General features: G+C 36.9%; 2 protein-coding genes across 12 annotated transcripts in view; one reads left to right on the top strand and one right to left on the bottom strand.

Annotated features, from left to right (window-relative positions):
* Positions 1 to 3,641, bottom strand: part of C10H12orf50 (chromosome 10 C12orf50 homolog) — a 34,323-nt gene extending 30,682 nt beyond the window's left edge. For 2 of the 3 annotated variants that reach the window (XM_032646331.1, XM_032646332.1), the window contains exons 1-3: positions 3,563 to 3,622; positions 1,011 to 1,130; positions 607 to 727 (exon numbers count right to left, since the gene is read on the bottom strand). In XM_032646331.1, coding sequence (XP_032502222.1) covers positions 607 to 727; positions 1,011 to 1,022 — 133 coding nt within the window. In that variant the 5' untranslated portion in view covers positions 1,023 to 1,130; positions 3,563 to 3,622. Of the gene's footprint in view, positions 1 to 606; positions 728 to 1,010; positions 1,131 to 3,562 lie in introns of all 3 variants that reach the window. The other variant, XM_032646333.1, reaches the window with a different exon arrangement.
* Positions 3,642 to 6,983: 3,342 nt separating this feature from the next.
* On the top strand, positions 6,984 to 18,536 carry C10H12orf29 (chromosome 10 C12orf29 homolog). 9 transcript variants are annotated; one of them, XM_032644627.1, is made up of 9 exons: positions 6,985 to 7,251; positions 7,563 to 7,725; positions 10,289 to 10,406; positions 11,507 to 11,603; positions 13,002 to 13,097; positions 13,857 to 13,973; positions 15,586 to 15,783; positions 16,842 to 17,011; positions 18,310 to 18,536. In XM_032644627.1, exons 3-9 carry the CDS (start codon positions 10,335 to 10,337, stop codon positions 18,496 to 18,498), a joined length of 939 nt encoding a protein of 312 aa, XP_032500518.1. In that variant the 5' UTR covers positions 6,985 to 7,251; positions 7,563 to 7,725; positions 10,289 to 10,334; the 3' UTR covers positions 18,499 to 18,536. The 9 variants fall into 9 exon arrangements, 7 of the variants coding, with proteins under 7 accessions (XP_032500518.1, XP_032500519.1, XP_032500517.1 ...); XR_004351671.1 differs by adding an exon at positions 18,065 to 18,192 and having other exon boundaries at positions 6,984 to 10,406; XR_004351670.1 differs by lacking the exons at positions 7,563 to 7,725; positions 11,507 to 11,603 and adding an exon at positions 18,065 to 18,192 and having other exon boundaries at positions 18,310 to 18,435.
* Positions 18,537 to 18,585: the final 49 nt, after the last annotated feature.

Here is an 18,585-nt window from a genome sequence, read left to right as displayed (position 1 = left end):
TTCTTAAGCAAGGTTCTTGCCATTCACTGTTATAGGGCATGGTGTCTTCCCTATCCCCTTCCCAGAACCTAGTTTAAGGTTCATCACATAGTAGAACCTCAGTGTCATTTAGCTGGATTGAAGTATGCCACTCATGCTTACTCTGCAACAATGGGATTGCATTTTATCCACAAATGAAGTCTTAGGAAGAACCACGCATCGAGCTGTTCTTCTAGAAGCAGAAGTGTGCAAACCAGAGCATGCCCTTGCTCTCCCCACCTATGAGATAAGGGCACAACGGTGAGGCCAGTTGTGCGATGATTTGCTGAGACAGTTCCCCTCTACCTAGTGAGGTCAGTAGTCCTCTCACTTTTCAGATGAATAAATCCACTTTAGAAACACAGAGAAAGTTTGACTTGCTCTTTGTTCACTACATTTTTGTTGGCTACTTGATGGCTCATTCTAAGCTTCATCTCATGATTCTTGATAGAACCATCACAAATCATTCAGTGGCTGTTAAACTGCATTACTCACCTTTCATACTTTATTTAACGTGTCATTCTATGCTGCTACTCCAAAACCAGATTATAATATGGTATATCCGTGTTATTCAAAAAAAATACTCACTGCTACTTGGTGGCAAAAATAATCCATTGATATTTCGAGGTTTGCTGTGATAAAAGATACAACTGATCTTCACACATCCAAGAGGCTGAGTTTCCCAGAAGCATGAAATGCTGCAGTTTTGCTAGACAAAGGAGGTGGGGGAAATGTAATGATCAGATGCCATATTCACAATAAATACAATGTGCTACAACACAACACAATGTGACAAAAACTACTGCAATTGCCGATTTAAGATCACGTGTGTTTCTAGGCTTTGAGTGTTTCTAAGCGAGCAAAGTGCAAAATGCCTAAAATTAAGTAATGGAAGGAAAAATCATTTCTTCTCAATTGTGTTGTAAGAGTATAGTTCAGTATTATCGAAGGGAGATGCTTTTAACAAACACGATGATGCTGAGTAATTCTACCTGCATTTCCATGTGTCTAAATCTGCAAAGTGGATCTAAACATTTTCCTTCTCTCCATAATGAGCACACAGTGTCACTGCCAAGGGCCTCTTCACAGTGTCGGAATCGGCACTGGGAACCCTAAAAGGAAAAAGTAAACAGTGTAGAAAACTCAATATATGAATGTTAGTGTTTAACAACGGATTACTAATCAACTAAAGAAAATATGAGGAGATCAAATTAAAATTTTAAAAAATACTACAAATACAATGCCATAAAGTCTAAATTCTAGCAAAGCAGTCTAATTTTAATGAAAGACACAAGATAATCTAATGATTAAATAGTACAACACGCCATGAGTCACTGATAAAATTCTCCTTCTTGTTATCAGTTAATCCATATGGCTCACTAAGGATATACATACAAAAGATCAGTGACACTCTTAATCACAATCCAATGACAGAAGGATCTAATTTTTCTTTGTTAAGAAAGCCAGAATTTTTTTTTTAAGAATCATCATCCATATTCTAATTGTAGAGATGATCTCTATTAATCATATCTTTTATTAGATAATTGTTTTCTTACTTTATGGAGATACTAAGTGTATTTATATAGGGAAAGTGAATGGAGCTTAAACTTTATATTATTGTGGAATTTTTAATAACTGGTACAATGTGCTATGTTACACGTATATGCTATATGCCCTTGGTCTACAATTGTGTCTATACATTTACACATTTACATCATTATATCCCAACAAAAGCAGATATGGATTATTTTAAAGGGCTGCTATTTTTTTATTTTGTATCTTTTACACATAGATCCACAATTGGGAAAACTTCAGGTCATTGGCTTTTGGGGCAGAGGGTGGGTAACATAGAATAAAAATATCCTATTAAACTCATCCCTTTTTTAGACACGTGTTTCAGGGTTGTTCCTTATTTTTTTTCCCACCCTCTTACTCTCTGTCTTCAGTCTCTCTCCCTTTTAAGGTGGATCTGTAGGTCTCGTAGTCCAGGATAGTAGGCAGGAACCAGATAAACTGGTATTTGAACTCTATTTTGCCCATAATCAGAAAGTCAATCTGTTACTCACCCTCTCTGTGCCTCAGTTTCCTCACCTGTAAAAAGGGAATAAAGCGCCCTCCTCACAGATTGTTGTAAAAATTATGGGAGATAAAGTATTGTCATTGCTATTATTTTTTTTATTTTTTCATTTATTTATTGAGAACTTACTAAGTATTTGAGGATACAGCAGTGAAATAGACAAAACTCTCTGCCCACATGGAACATAAGTTCTATTATTTCTTATCAACCTAGGGTTTAATCTTAAAGTAACAGGTAAGAGAAGTAGATCTCGCTCTTACACTCAAGTTGACTCCATTCAGTTGTCCTAGCAGAGATGAAATGCTTTAAACCAGACACAGCATGTCTTTCACTGGGTTCATTCTGATATGAACATGAAGCTCCAAACTCTGAATTTCTACATTTCTTATTTGGTTTCATTGAGATCCATTAATCCTAATCACTTAGATTAAATATTTTTTCCCATTTTAACTTTATAAACTTCAATTCATGTTTGGCCAATTTGTTTGTATTACTTTCTTTTCCTTTTTCCATAATATTATTTGCTGTTACTTTGACAGGGGAAAATTCAGTAATTTCGTTAATAAATTTCAAAATAGGGGGTAAATTAGATTTATTTAACTGTTTGATAGTGACCTGAATTTATTCGAATTTATATGACTGGAATCACATTAACCAAAACAGTACAATGTATCATATAATGTTTCAATATTAGGAATTTGATGTTTCAAGGAGCCATAATATAGACAAAAGTGCCACACTGAGGACTAAAAAGCCAGGGGCATATAACTGGCATATAGAAGGGTAGTTTCAAACAATTTTAAGTTATCCCAGATTTTATCAGAGAAATTCAATATATCAAAAATACATGATAAGGGGCTTCCCTGGTGGCGCAGTGGTTGAGAGTCCACCTGCCGATGCAGGGGACACGGGTTTGTGCCCCGGTCCGGGAGGATCCCACATGCCACGGAGCGGCTGGGCCCGTGAGCCGTGGCCACTGAGCCTGCGCGTCCGGAGCCTGTGCTCCGCAGCGGGAGAGGCCACAACGGTGAGAGGCCCGCGTACCGCAAAAAAAAAACATGATACGGATTTACTTCAGATTTTAAATACATAAAGTATTTTGTGGGAAAATAGTAAATTTTGATTCAGCAATGCAAATTATTGCCATATCTTCCTTCATTCTACTAAAAAGCTTAAGCATGTGAAGTACCGTAAATTGTACAATATTTACCTTTATGCATATGGAATTAAAAAAGAAATAGCAGTCATTCCCAACTTCTGCCATTTTCAACTCTCTTGCTACTAATCCTATGTTTTTTAATATAAGAATTGCAGGAATGCAAATATAAGAACTATGAGTGTGTACGGGGAAAAATAATTTCTCTTCCACACTCTTTCAGGCTATCAGTAGTATTTTTAAAACTGATCTCCTGTTGACAGTATATTACACAATAGATAATTCTTAAATAAATTTAAATTAGAAGATACCTTCTCTAGCTTGGCAGAAATGTTGAAAGTGGTTGCTATAAGCACACAAACTCAAACTTCCAGAATTTTGCTCACTGTTACCTAATCCATTATTTGCTCATCATAAATGACCTCACATCTAACTGTAGGCTAGGTTACCTTAGTGAATACTGTACAGTAATTTCTCTTACTCAATTCTAGTATATTGACCAGAAAAAGCTAATAAAAATAAAATAGTATGTTTTATCCTTCAATGTTCTGATTGAAATTGGAACATAAACTAGTTCATACTTTCATAATTAAGAAGTATTAAGTATTTCACAAGTAAATATTTTCTAAACTCTTATTTCTATACATGATTTGGAAACAAAACTAAAATTTTTAAATAGGTAAATATACTAATCTATATTTCAAGATAAAAGTAAAATTATTTAATTATGTACTCACCGCTATCCACTGATTTGAAAAAAATCATTCAGATTGTGATATTTAATAGATGCCTGAAAATAAATTGGACTACTTATTCATCTTGTAGCTATATTCCATTTACTCTTCATCCATCATTAAAAGGGGAATAGCTTCTTCCTATAGCAGAAAGATTCCAGAATGCTTGCAAATTTTGAGAATTTGTTGAAAGCAAAATGAAGTACTCTGATTCCCAGAATGAGACATTTCAGTCAGTAGTTACTGAGGTCTTCATCTTAGTATCTTTACTAAAAGAACTAGAACCTAGCAGAAATTAATAAAAGTATCCATAGAAGGTAACTTAGAAAATGCCATAGAGAAGACAAATTACAGTAGATCAAAATATATTTTTAAATTGCAGTGTACTTTTAATTGTAAATTTAAAAGATCAAGACATATAGATTTTCATTTTGGTTAAGTAAAAAAGACTAAGTTGGTATGAACTTTTTGAATACACTGCTTTAGGATAAAAATCTAGGAAATAAGCTAAAATTTAGAAAAGAGTTATTCACCTATAACTGTAAATAAAAGAAAATAATAAAAAGAACTATGCATTAGAAGTAAATCAAGTAGAGAACAAAGACTTGACTAAAACCTTGGAAATAATAGCAATGATATATAGAAAAATCTAATATCTCAACTTTTGTTTTGCCCTACCTTCTAACTCTAGAATAACAATGTACCCATCTTAAGCACATAGGTTACTGGGAGAAACACCCCTAAGAAATAGCTTTAAGTGGTCTTTGCCTCCAGATAAACTTCCTCTCCACCTATGAACTTTTAGCTGCATTGGACTATTTTCAAATACTGTTACCAAACACCATTGTTGCATGATTACATTAACATCATGATTAAAGCCATTGTGAGAACCCATGTTTTACACAGGGGAAAGCCTGAAGAAATGCTTTTACCTCTTGAAGTTAGTTTTGAACAATTATGTTCCATTAGAAACAGCAAAAACACATCAAACCCAGAAGGGAATTTTTTTTTTTTTGCCATTGTAAATAGATCTGTGCATTTTGGTAGTGTCTAGAATGCCTGGAACTCTAATTTCTTCTTTTTTTCCAACTCTCTTTTCTTTTCCTTTCTTTCTACCCTTCCTCTCCCCCGCCACACACACCTTTTCCTTATTCTCTTCACTCCTTTCCTGTAGTGAAATTCATTCTAGTTTTTCAGGGAAAGCTATGACTATACCCAGGACGATTTTTTCTCCCTGTAATGGGTAAAGAAGAGTTATGAGAAATTTGCCTGCACAGCTCACGGTAGGCCTGAAAATTCTGTGTTTCTGTGTTGGCCAGAGTACACTCTGCACTGAATCTTTCATTTTGGGTTCGTGTCAGAACACTAACACATGAGAGAAAAAAGGCTTTCTTCCAGTTTGTGTTAACACCACTTTAAGTACTGGGGCTGGTAGTCACTCCTTGCTGACTCTTCAGACTTATGAGAATCGGGCAAAGGGGTCGGCTGCTACCCATCAGAGAGAGTAGGAGTCCAGATTGTAACTGTGAATGGGTTCTGTGGCTGTCCCCTGCGTTGGACTCCCCTGTTTCTGCCAGAAGCTTTGCTCCAGGCACTGATGAAATCAAAGCACTAGAAATAGAGTGCTTCCTAAAAAATGGTTAGCTTTGCTGCTACTTTCAAACAGCAAGTGGAATGTTTTGGAAGATGATCTTTTCTCAGAAATGATAGAATGTTGGAACTAAAAGACTGTGGCAGTTTGGGAAATGACAGTTGAGAGTTGTGACGGTTATTTAATTGTTGTCTCCTTGAGACCAATGAAACAAGCTGCTTTTTAGGATTCTTCTGGAGGAACAAAGTCACTGGTTTTTGACTACAAAATGCTAAGACGTTTCTGGTCCCAGGATCTCACATCAGGTGTTTTCGCCCCTAACCCCCTTATTTATTTATTTAATTTATTTTTCCTATGAGAAAATCAAAGATAGCAGAAGAGAAAGTAAATACTTTTATACAGCAAATCTCTTCCATCCCTCCCCTCTGAATCCAGCAATCAAACACCAGTGAATTTTTCGGAGGGTTATTTTATTCTTTGGGAATTTCCTTATACATGGATGACTCCAAGTGAGATATAGTCGTTTAATTTCATGAGGGCTAAATCAGGAAACTGCTGGGCAGTCTGATACCTGCAGATAAGACAATTATAGGAATGAGACCTGGGCATTGTCCAGACACATAAAAGATGGCAGTAATCAAAACTCTCCTACTAGGGACTACTAGCTTCAATGAGATAGAAAGGCTACTATTACTAAATATTTAATATTTATTAATTTTTATTCAGTCATTGACTGTCATTACTTACCCTCCAAAGTTCTTTTGAACAATAAGTCAAAGCTGTTTTTACCTCTGCAGGTGATTGACGACAAGTACTCAAGCCATTCGGACTCTGTTGGAGCTCATACTTAACTAAGGTAAATGAGGTTCCTATGAAAGATGGAGATTGAAAGCTGGATGTTGGTATTCGTGTGGTTTTGGATTGGTCTAAGGCTACACTTTGCATTCACTCTGGAAAAGACACCAGAACCAATTTTGACCATATTATGCCGCACAATGAGGCGTAATACAAACGGTAATATTTCTTTCTTGGGAGGGTCCTAGATGTTTTAATTGTAGCGTTTTCCAACATTTTTCCAGGGAAATTACTTTTCATTTCGCCTTGAGATGTCTCCGGATATTTCTAAGCTTCTACAGTGCTTCTCCCAGGAACATATTAAAGGGAACAGGCAAATCGGTTTCATCAAAATGGTGTTAAATCGCCACGTAAAATCACTGATTACTTATCACTTCATAGCATTTAATTTTCATAAATATCATCGGCTACTAATACACACACACACCAGAAACGGATCTTCGTGTTTTCAACGTCATCACAACCCTGAGGGACGCTCGCGAGAGCACACACGGAGGTACCTTTTGCTTCCGCACTACAACTTCCAGAAGGCTCCGCGGCCAGGAGGCCGCTTCCGGGCGTGCGTCCCGGCCCACCTCGGTGCCGGGGGACGCGGGAGCGCGGCCGTTGGGCCAGCGCGCGGAACGTGCGTGGCTTGAGCAACTCGGCTGACTGCTGTGGATGTTGTCCTGGTACGGACCCGGCGCTGTTCGCAAGCGCGCTTTCCACTCGCACTGCCTGTGGACCCACCATGAGGCGCCTGGGCTCGGTGCAGCGGAAAATGCCGTGTGTGTTTGTGACGGAGGTGAAAGAGGAGCCTTCCACCAAAAGGGAGCATCAGGTACCGAGGAGCGCGGGGCCCGCGGGGCGGCCGCGGGTGGGCTGCTCCCCGTGGCGCGGGCTGCGTTTGAACTCGGAGAGGGCTCCCAGGCGCGGTGGAGCCGCCCTGTAGACTGGGGGCGGGGGCGGTTTGCAGGTTTCGCTGGGGCGGTCTAGGGTACGGGTCTTCTACGCCCCGAGCTCCAGGTTCTTGTACCTTCTTAGTTGCAAGGGAGGGAATCTACGGGAGAATTTTTCTGATCCGGCGATTCAAACTTGCCATCGCATGGAAATTGAAAACCCGCATCTTAAATAATGTTCCTTTCTTCTTAGGTTACCACCTTTTGAGGAAAGTCCCTTAAGTAGTCGTATAGTCACCGCAAAACAAGCTTTCCTACTTTTCACGAGTGTGGTGTCAAAGTGGAGATTTTAGAAGACTTGCTTCACCTGTTCAAACCTGGGAACCGATGACAGTGTTGACAACTAACCTAAATAGGTCACTAAAGATCAGACCTCGTGTATTGTTACCAGTAATTAACTACTTGATTCTAATTTTGGTGTTTCCATCTCAAGGTTTTCTATTCTGGCAGCAACGTGTTTTACACATGGAGAGGGCCCTTAATAAATACTGGTGAATGATCCTGTATCAGGATAACTCTTTAATACATAGTAAAGTCCTTGATAGCAAAATCACCACTTACCGGTTGGGTGCTTCAACTCATCATACAAAATCAGCATGTGCATTTGACTCCACCTCTACTTCCTGTTAACGTCGTTCACACTGGCCTTCTTGTCTCCCAGGCTAAAAGACTTTTAAGGCCAAGACTGCTGTGTTATTTCTAGTCCCAGTTTTTAGGACCTGGCACATGGTAGGCACTGGATAAACCCTGGCGTCATTTCATGCCAGCTTTCCATTTACCTTGATGCTTTTTACCTTATAACGTCTCACTGCCACTGCTATTATAGTTCTTAATATTTTACGCCCTTTTGCACTAAATTGTTCTTTCTTGCCGCTGAGAATGATCATCATTATTCTTTCCTAGTCAAAACCCTGCAGTTACTACTAAATGTCTGTAGCAGTAGTTGTCAAGATTTTATTTTTTAAGCCCTAACAAACTTAATTCATACGAAACAATGGCATCCTGAATAGTGGTTCGCTCTAGCTGTGATTCTCAACTTTGTATGTTTGGGTGAGAGGCGAGTAGTTTGTGAAAGCACTCTCCACCAGGAAAATAAGCCCCTTCTCTTGTCCCTCTGCAGTCAAGTATAGCTTATAGTGTTGTTTATAGCATAGCATTCAAATTCTTAACTGCAATTCAAGGATTCTCATTAATCAGGCCCAGTCGTAAAGTGCCTCTTAGGCCCACAATGAGGTGCCTGAGCTCAGTGTAGTGAAAAATGCCATGTGTGTTTGTGACAGAGGTGCCTACTTAAAATGACATATCTGTTCTAGCAAAGTCTGTTTCATCCTGTGAACATAGCAAGCACAATCCTGTCTCTCTGCTCAGGCTACGCACCCTGCCTGGATCACTTTCAGGATTTTAAAAATTTGGGATCAGAAGTTCTCTATGAAATCTTTCATCAGCTTACTTATTCTAGTGATTTCCCCTACCAAGAAATTGTAGAGGATCACTCAGTTGATACTAGCTATTACTTTTTATACACACATGCCTTCTGTTTCCAGTCAGAGTTTAAAGATTTAAGTAACAGAGAAGGAGAACTCTGCGTACCCCTTGGTATCTTATGCTGTCCTTTGGACATGTCAGTAGCATGGAGTGGTAGGTAATTCATTCTTATGGAAGGGATATTTGTTCTTATCAAAAACTCCATAAAGTCATCTCCTCCCTAGAATCTTTGATAAATTTAAACACACACACGCGGAGAGCTATTGGGCCAAACCTTGGTCCTACTGTCACAGGTTAAATTGATATCCTCTGATACCAATGTTATAAGTTACTGATAAATCCCTAACCATTCAGCTTTATCTTAAAAATACTGAATCAGTACCAGAGTGGGGCTAATTTCCTAAGTTTGCCAGACTCTGAAACAGTACTTCATTTTTTAGTCTTAAGCCTATCACACCAGTATGTTTATATTGTACAGTGTTTTTTCACATTATGTAAGGTGAGTATTACTTCAGATAATTTAGACTAAAACAGTGGCATAGTCTTTTCTCATAAATGAAAATAAATTACAGATAAAAAGTTGGTAGGAATCCTAGAAAATGTCTTTTCCTCCATTCTTGGTACTCTTGGCTTGTCTTCCTGACAGTAGAAAAACCGTAAGTTAAATATGCAAACAGTTCACTACTGATAAAGCTGAAAGGGTCCGCATTTGTTTTTCTCCTCAGCACTTACCATAGCTAACATTGTACTATACATTTTGTTGCTGTTATCATCTCCCTCCTTAAAATGAACCTTCCACCAAAGGCAGGTCCTTTTTTGTTCACCTCTATCCCAGTGCTGAGGACAATACTTAACCCATAGGAGGCATTTAGCAAATAATTGTCAAGTAAATGACTGAACACACTTAACACCTGTGCTAGGGATGTAGCTCTGCATAGGACATGGTTCCTGTTGTCAAGCTTATTATGGTGGATAAAGAAACATGTGAATACAGTTGACCCATGAGCAATGCCAGGGTTAGGGGCTTGGATCCTACAGCAGTGGAAAATCCGAGTATAACTTGTGGTTGGCCCTCATATTCGAGTTTCCTCCATAACCAGGGCTCTGCAACCAGGATTCAACCAACCTTGAATGTGTAGTACTGCGGTATTTACTATTGAAAAAAAAAATCTGTGTATAAGTGGTCTCATGCAGTTCAAACCTGTGTTGTTCAAGTCGACTCTGATTACAAATCTGTGTGGAAAAACATGTATTGCTGTGATAGCATAGAAGGGGAGTGGGTGATTTGTAAGAACTTCACAGGGGAAATATTTTGAAGGATAAACTGGTGATCATCCCTTAGAGCTAGTGAAATTAAGAACTTCCAGGTAAGAGTGTGTGCGAAGGTATAGAGGCTATTTATCTTAAACCAGTTTTCTCTTTCTCTTTTTTAAGCCATTTAAAGTTTTGGCAACTGAAACTATAAGTCACAAGGCATTAGATGCAGATATACACAGTGCAATTCCAACAGAAAAAGTGGATGGAACATGTTGTTATGTTACTACTTACAAAGGTAATATAAAACTGTACTACAAATATTACTTATTTTTCTTAGTCACTTAAACTATATATATCTGAAATGGGGCATTGCTCTTCATAAACCCTTGGAAACCTAAGTATAATAGGAAAATAATAAAATCACAATTGGTACATTATACTTATTTATTATATCATTGTATCTTTCTCTTGGGGGAAGAAGGAAAGATAACTAATATTTACTTAATACCCATTAAGGGCCAGACAGTATGATAAATGCTTTATATGTGTTATCTCTAATTTGCACAATAAGCCTCTCCATTTCACAGAAATGGAAACTGAAGCTCAGAGAATGTAAATAATTTGTTCGAGACCATAAAATTAATGAAGGCTCAACTGGTAATAGGGTTTATCTGACCCTAAAGCTTGTTCTTATTCCACTGGTCCCAGTGCTGATTCCATTGTTTTTATTACTATTGGCAATGTCTCTAATTTATTTCATTTTAATGTACTTTAAACTCAAATAGAAATTGTCAACTATGTTAAGGAAAAAAATGCATTGAAAAGAGAGAAATAATTGTGATTTTTTTCTGGATAGTGAAATTACCTCTCAATTCCAGCAAGAGAAATAGAACAGTTAAATGCATATTGAACACATTCTTTATATCAGGAAATCTCTTCTGAAGTGCATCTTCTTTCATGTTTAATTGTGATAAAATACATATGACATAAAATTTACCATGTTAACCATTTTTAAGTGTACAGTTCAGTGGTGTGTACAGTTCTTATCCTTGTGCTATCGACACATCCATCTCCAGAACTCTTTTTTATCTTGCAAAACTGAAACTTCCTACCCATTAAACAACTCAGCATCCCCACCTTCTTCCAGACACCATTCTACTTTGTCTCTAGGGTTTTGACTACTCTAGGTAACTCATATAAGTGGAGTCTTAACAGTAGTTGTCTTTTTGTGGCTGGCTTATTTCACGTAGCATATTGTCCTCAAGAGTCATCCATGTTGTAGTACATGTCAGAATTTCCTTCCTTTATAAAAGGATGAATAATATTTCATTGTATGTATATACCACAAGTTTGTATATACTACATAATTGTGTGTATATACCATTCATCCATCAGTGTGTACTTGGGATGCTTCCATCTGTTGGCTGTTGGGAACAGTGGTGCTATGAACATGGTGTACAAATATCTGAGTCCCTGCTTTCAATTCTTCGGGGTATGTATCAAAAAATGGAATTGCTGGATCATATACTAATTCTTTTTAAAATTTTTTGAGGAACTGTCATACTGTTTTCTGTAGCAGCTGCATTATTTACGTTCCTAGCAGGACTTCAGAAGGGTTCCAGCTTCTCCATATCCTCACCAACACTTGTTTCTTTCTATTTTTTTGATAGTAGCCATCTTAATGGGTGTGAGTGCAATGCGTTCTTTTATGTTTATTGTGAAAAGAACAAAAGGTCCATTCAATAGAAATGACAATGTAGTTTTAATCTGGTTCTTCATATTATTTATTGGTATAGCTAATGAGTAATATATAGTGCCTAAACCAAACTTTAATCAATAATTTTTAAGATAAGTCTCTGATTTATATGTTTGAAGAAACTAAAAGATTTTTTTAGACTTATATTAAGAAACTTCAGTGGGCATCATATGTGTAATCATGTATAATGGTAGCAGTTAAACAAGATTGGATTGCTAAAGAAAACTTACAGAACCCAGAGTGACAGTGCTTGCAGAGTCACAGTTTATTACAGGTAAAGGATAGGCAGTGCAGCAAAGGCATTAAAAGGATGCGCGTCACACCAAAGACTCTCTCACAGCAAAGCATATGGTGAGACCAGGTGAAAGTCCCGCCCCGACTCCTCCCCCACCTTCCTGACAAATCCAGGCAGGACACACTTTCTTAAAGCAGGGACCACCACTGATATAGACAGGGAACACCTCAGAAACCGGGAATCTGAAATGGAGTATCAGCTGGGGATTTTTATATTTTGCTGGCCCTGAAGGTATCTTCCTGCTAAGTAACCAGCCTCAACATCAGCCCTCCAGGAATCTCACTGAGACCAGGTGCAACTCATTAGCCTCACTGTTGTCAATAAAGAGTGCTGGCACCTGCCCTGAAACTTCTCAGATCCCTGACTGTAAAGCATTGTTATCAATCAATGTTCCTTGCCTTGACCCCAGGGGTCAGAGCCATGCAAAACAGTTTAGCCTCACTCCACATTTTTGGGAATTAACCCTCATAGCACATAGGTTTCAGGGAAAGTGTGAATACAATTTTCTGGTTATGTTTCCATTTAGTATAGAGGTAGCTTCGGTTTCTCACAATTGCTAGTTTCTAATAAAATATGGCTGTGGAATGTCCTTATGAAAGAGTCACATTTGTTTTTTATCTCATCCCCATCACTCTCTAATCAAAGACTTAAGTCTTATACATCAGGTACTGTTAGGTAGGATGTCTGTTATACTGCTTATCTCCCTTTGTCTTCTGGGTTGCTTCTCTTAGAGGAGATGACTCCTACTGTTTATTGAAAAATTTTATACGGAAATGTCTTTCAAGATAAATTTTATTGTTTGCCTCTTAAACTTTTTTTTTCCTTTCATTATTTTTTAGGTCAGCCATACCTTTGGGCTCGGCTAGATAGAAAACCTAACAAACTAGCTGAGAAAAGGTTTAAAAATTTTCTACATTCAAAACAAAACTCTAAAGGTTAGTGGGTCCTTTTTTTCTTTTTTTTTTAAAGCTTTACATGATTTAAGTTGAAATTTTTGGCTTATTTCTTGCTATGGTGTTCTTTATATTATATGCTTCTTTACAATTTAAGCACCTTGGGAAAAGAAAAAATTATAATTGAATATCTTTATATGTAAAAGCATATTCTTGAAAAATATTTCAAAATATTTTCCTAACACTTCTGTGACTCTTCATTGTAGCATGTCCATTTTATTAAAACATACAAATTATTGTGTGTGTGTAGATATATATATATATCTACGCACACACATATATATATATATATAATGAGTGACACAATTTGGTTTTGTCTCCCTAAGAGACAAATGGGTAATTTTATAAATCAGGCACAAATCTCAAAGGATTATTAATATTTTTAATTATTACAGTAGATACATACATTTATTGTTATATATCCACTGATTCATACATATAATCTTTATATATTTATATTCATAGTGCATTAAAAATTTACCATAAATCACACATGCTGGAACATTGGTTGCTTTAGTTAGACTGTTACTACTGTTACAGATAGTGGTGGGTTCAAAATTGAAAATTTAAAGTGTTAGTACCTTAACCCTGAGTAGTCACATTGTGGTGGTAGTGAATGGAGACTAATTATATGATACCTGACATTATGGGGTTCATTAGCTGTTCCCACTTTGAATTTGTTCAGTGTTATATGTATTTTTTTAAAGTATCGCCACACATAAGATTGTTTAACTCTTTTAGAATTTTTTTGGAATGTTGAGGAGGACTTCAAACCTGTTCCAGAGTGCTGGATACCAGCGAAGGAAATAGAACAATTAAATGGGAATCCAATGCCTGATGAAAATGGACACATTCCTGGTATTATTATACATTCAATTGGAAATTACAGAACTTAATTTTAATATGGTTCTTCATGGTATTTATCTGTATAGCACAACTTTTCTAAGTCTAATTTAAGTTTAATGATACCAAAGATGTTTCATATCAAGAACGTCCTCTCAAGTTTAGAATCTTTTCTCAGGTGGACAGTTTACTACCTGTAGTCTGTGAAGATTAATAAAGCATTGAGTGTGGGAATAGCCTTGAAGTGTTGTCACGATGACGGTATGTTCTAATCTGAAATGGGATATTAAGCTTTTTACTTTTTAGACTGAGGATAACAATATGTATATTGTTTTGCAAAGATCCTAGAAGACTGTCTCGAAGGGAAGTGAAAATAGGTGTCTCACAGTAGTTTTTCTGGAGATGGGGAAATTTTGCAGAAGTGTGCTGAGTAGAAGGATAACTCCAGATTAAAAGAACCTATAATGTGCAAAGTACTCTTTGATTCTAGTAATGCAAAAGTGAGGAGGATCAGAACCTTTATCCTTGATGATCTTTTAGACAATAGGAAAAATCTACCAATAATAGTATGATTTAAGAACTAAAAGGAAATACACAGGGTACAAATGGAGAAAAGAGGAAGAACTCCTAGTTCAACCTGTGGTGGTTAGAGGAGGCTTCTAAGTAGAGTGGACATTGAAACTGAAGCTTAAGAACCAGGAAGTTAGTTGGCGAGGGAAGGGAGAAGGTCAGCTTAGGCAAACTCCCATGAAGGGGAGAGATCATGGAGTCTTTGAGAAATTTTAAATAACACCTTATTGTGGCTGGAATGTTTAGAGTGTATGACACTTGAAGCTATAAAAGTAGAGGCTGGAGATGTGGAATGGGCTCAGATCTTAAAGGGGTTTATATTCCATCTGAAGAAGTTTGAAGTTTATCCTGAAGATGATTATTAAGCAGAGCTACAGCAGAACTAAATTTAAATTCTTGAAATAGAATTACAAGGGAGATAGTAGATCAGCAAAGAGGTTATTATAGTAATCTGGGTGAATAATGAATGCCAAAGATGTGACAGTCATAAAAGTGTTTATGCCCTAGTTTGTCTTTTTTTTTTTTTTTTTTGGTAAGGAATTCTCCACAACAAAGAAGCCTAATCTGCCATCAGTAGTTAGGAAGGGAGTAGCAGTAACATTCAATAAATGTAGAATCAATAAATTGTTCAATAAATACTGGAACAATACAGTAAATTGCGGAACACTTGCATCTGTCTGTCGTCCCTGAAACTGGAGAGAAGGTAGAGAGAAAACTTAATTTAAGAAAAGGTTTTGGTGCTGTGTCTTAGAATGGTGCTCAATTCTTATTGAAAATGTGAATTTTCTATTAAAAGAATGCTGAGTGCTCTGAAGTGACTAATCAAACAGGTTAATTCCTCAGCAGAATCAAGAATGAGACCTTATGATTAAAGAAAAAGATTATGATTTACAAAGTAGTAAAACTGCTAATATTTCCACTGATGTTAAAAGTGATACCTATGTGTGATAGAACATCCAGAAAATACAGAAAATTTGCAACAAAAATTAAAATTACCTTAGGTCTTAATCCAAAGAAAAACAGTGCAATAAAAAACACTTTTTTCTTTAAATGATAGGTTGGGTACCAGTGGAGAAAAACAACAAACAGTATTGCTGGCATTCCTCTGTAGTAAATTATGAATTTGAAATCGCCCTGGTACTGAGGCATCATTCTGATGATCCTGGTCTTTTGGAAATTAGTGCAGTGCCACTCTCAGATCTGTTAGAACAAACACTGGAGCTTATAGGAACCAATATTAATGGAAACCCATATGGTGAGTAAAGCCTTTTTCTTGTTTAGTTACGGTAGTCATTTTTAAAGAAAACTTCCTAGGTTCAACTGAAAAAAAATACACACTAAAGAAATGACTAATAAACTTGAGTTATTTGTTTTGGTTTTTAGATTCCATATATAAGTGAAATCATACAGTATTTGTCTTTTCCTTCTTTCATTTAGCATAATATCCTTTAGGTCTATCCATGTTGTTGCAATTGGCAGGATTTCATTCTTTTTTATGGCTAATATTCCATTTTCTGTGTGTGTGTGTGTGTGTGTGTGTGTGTGTGTACACACACCCCATATCTTTATCCATTCATCTATTGATGGGCACTTAGGTTGCTTTTCATGGCTAGGTAATTAGTTTAGCATTAATTAACAGCTAGGAGTAAAGTAAATAAAAGAATTAGCAATGGATAGTATATCAAGCATTAGAATATACACCATGATGATCTGAGTACAAGTCCTGAGGGCACTATGGAGTATTGTTAACCCAGGGATGAAGACAGACCCAAGGTCATTAAAGCTGGAATAGCAAAATCCTGTATAGAGATCAGAAGCAGACTGATTGGCAGGTGAAAAGAATCTAAGACAGTAATTATACAAGTTATCAGATACAGCGTGGCTGTTTGGTAAATACTGAATGATAGTTGAATGTGGCTAATGGTGTAGAGCAGCAGTTGGTGGACTTTTCTATAAAAGGCTAGACAGTAAATATTTAGGATTTTTGGGCCATATCTCTGAAAGAGGCCATAGAGAGTACTTAAGTGAATGGGTTGGCTGTGTTCCATTGAAACAATTTACAAAAACAGGCACCTGGCTGGGTTTAGTCATAGTTTGCCAATTCCTGGTATAGAGCACACAAAGGTGGAATTTAGCTTTAATGGGATAAGGTGCCGACTTTTGAGTGAGGGCACTTGTCTCTGTTCAAGGAATTAAACTTTTTGGTAAATTTATTCCTCAGTGTTTTAGAGGCTTTTTTTAATTTGGAGGGAGAAATTTCCTCATTCTTTTTGAAACTTCTGTATGGCTAATGGCAAAGTTTTACAATTTTAGGGTTAGGAAGCAAGAAGCATCCATTACATCTTCTTATACCACATGGAGCATTTCAAATAAGAAATCTACCTACTTTGAAGCACAATGATCTGTTGTCCTGGTTTGAAGGTTGCAGAGAGGGTAAAATTGAAGGAATCGTGTGGCACTGCAGTGATGGCTGTTTAATCAAGGTAACGGCAGAAAATAATTAGTGGGATTGTCATTTTATGTTCTTAAAGTAGAAGTGGCACTAAAATGCTCTACAAATTGCAGTAATTCTGATTTGCAGTAATTTAATTTCTTCATCTCACATGCCACCATCTTTATATGATAAAGTTGTGTTTCCCAATATGTATTTATTCTGTGGGGCGTTGGTTCTTCTAGATGTGTTTCAGAATTAAAGTGATGAAAATGTCCGGAAAACCCTGCATACTATGTATTGCCTTCTTGTATTGAAATTCATGTTGAACATTAGTGTTCTCTAAGACATCTGTACTAATAACTTAGTTTAACGCAGCATTTCTCAAAGGTACCTGATTATAGAATTCATTGAGTTAAAAGAGTGCCAAGGTGACAGTTAATATATACAGAATGAATTCTTTTACCCTTTGCACCCTTTCTGTCTCCTGGACTTGTCTGTTTGATTTCACATAGGTTCTAGTTTGTAATGTTCAAAACTGGACCCTAGTCCAGTTTGGACCAACCCCAACTCCAAACAATTCACTGAAGCCAAAAACTTAGATATCATTTTTAACCCCTCTCTCCATCACTTCCTACATCCAATTATCAGTTCTAAAAGATTCTCATCTGTTGCATCTGTGTACTTCTTACCAACCAACTGGCTGTTGATTTTAATTTAAAACAAGATTCATGCTTGAATTATTTTGTCACCCTCCTCAGTGTTATCTTTCAGTCGTATCCCTGTCCTGTCCGTGCTTCACAAATGAATGAGAATACTACTTCCCTGCATAAAGGTGTTCAGTGACATTAAGATTTTTCATGATCTGGCCCCTGCTCAAATTTCCAGAACTCTTTACCCCCATCTCCCAAACACACCCACGCTGTATATGTTCTTAACTAAATGCAACCAGAGCAAAAACACGATTCTATCACATGATATTTCTTTTGGTTAGAATGCCTTCTGCCCACATTTTTGAATTGGCTAACTTCTGCACTCAGCAATAGACTCTATTATTCATTACATTTTTATGGAGCCCCTGATTATGTTCCTGGCATGTTTCCAGGTGCTGGAAATAAGAGTCAACAAAACAATGCCTCTGCCTTCATGAAGCTTACATTCTAATGGGGAAGATAGACAATAAGCAAGTAAATATGTAATATGTCAGGAGAACAGCTATGAAAAAAAAAAAGGGTAAGATGACATGGAGCCTTAAATAGTGCCTGGGAGATAGTAGGCACTCAAAAAATTTGTAAGTGAATGAAGATAATACAGGCTAAAAGCTAATGCCCTTTTTTTTTTCCTTTTCAGGTCCATCGCCACCATCTTGGTTTATGCTGGCCAATCCCAGATACCTATATGAATTCAAAACCAGTTATTATCAACATGAATCTGAACAATTATGTGTATGCCTTTGATGCTAAGTGTTTATTTAATCACTTTTCAAAAATAGATAATCAGAAATTTGGTAGGCTCAAAGATATAATACTCAATGTATAAACTGGAAATGCAATTAAAAACCAGCTTCTTTGTTATTATATTTCAATATTGAATACTCTGCCATGTTTAGAAGGTAAAAATATCTGA

This window comes from Phocoena sinus, chromosome 10 (genome assembly GCF_008692025.1).
Source record: "Phocoena sinus isolate mPhoSin1 chromosome 10, mPhoSin1.pri, whole genome shotgun sequence".
Lineage (NCBI taxonomy): Eukaryota > Metazoa > Chordata > Mammalia > Artiodactyla > Phocoenidae > Phocoena > Phocoena sinus.
The sequence above is the reverse complement of the archived record's forward strand: the minus strand, read 5'-3'. Positions and strand labels throughout refer to the sequence as shown.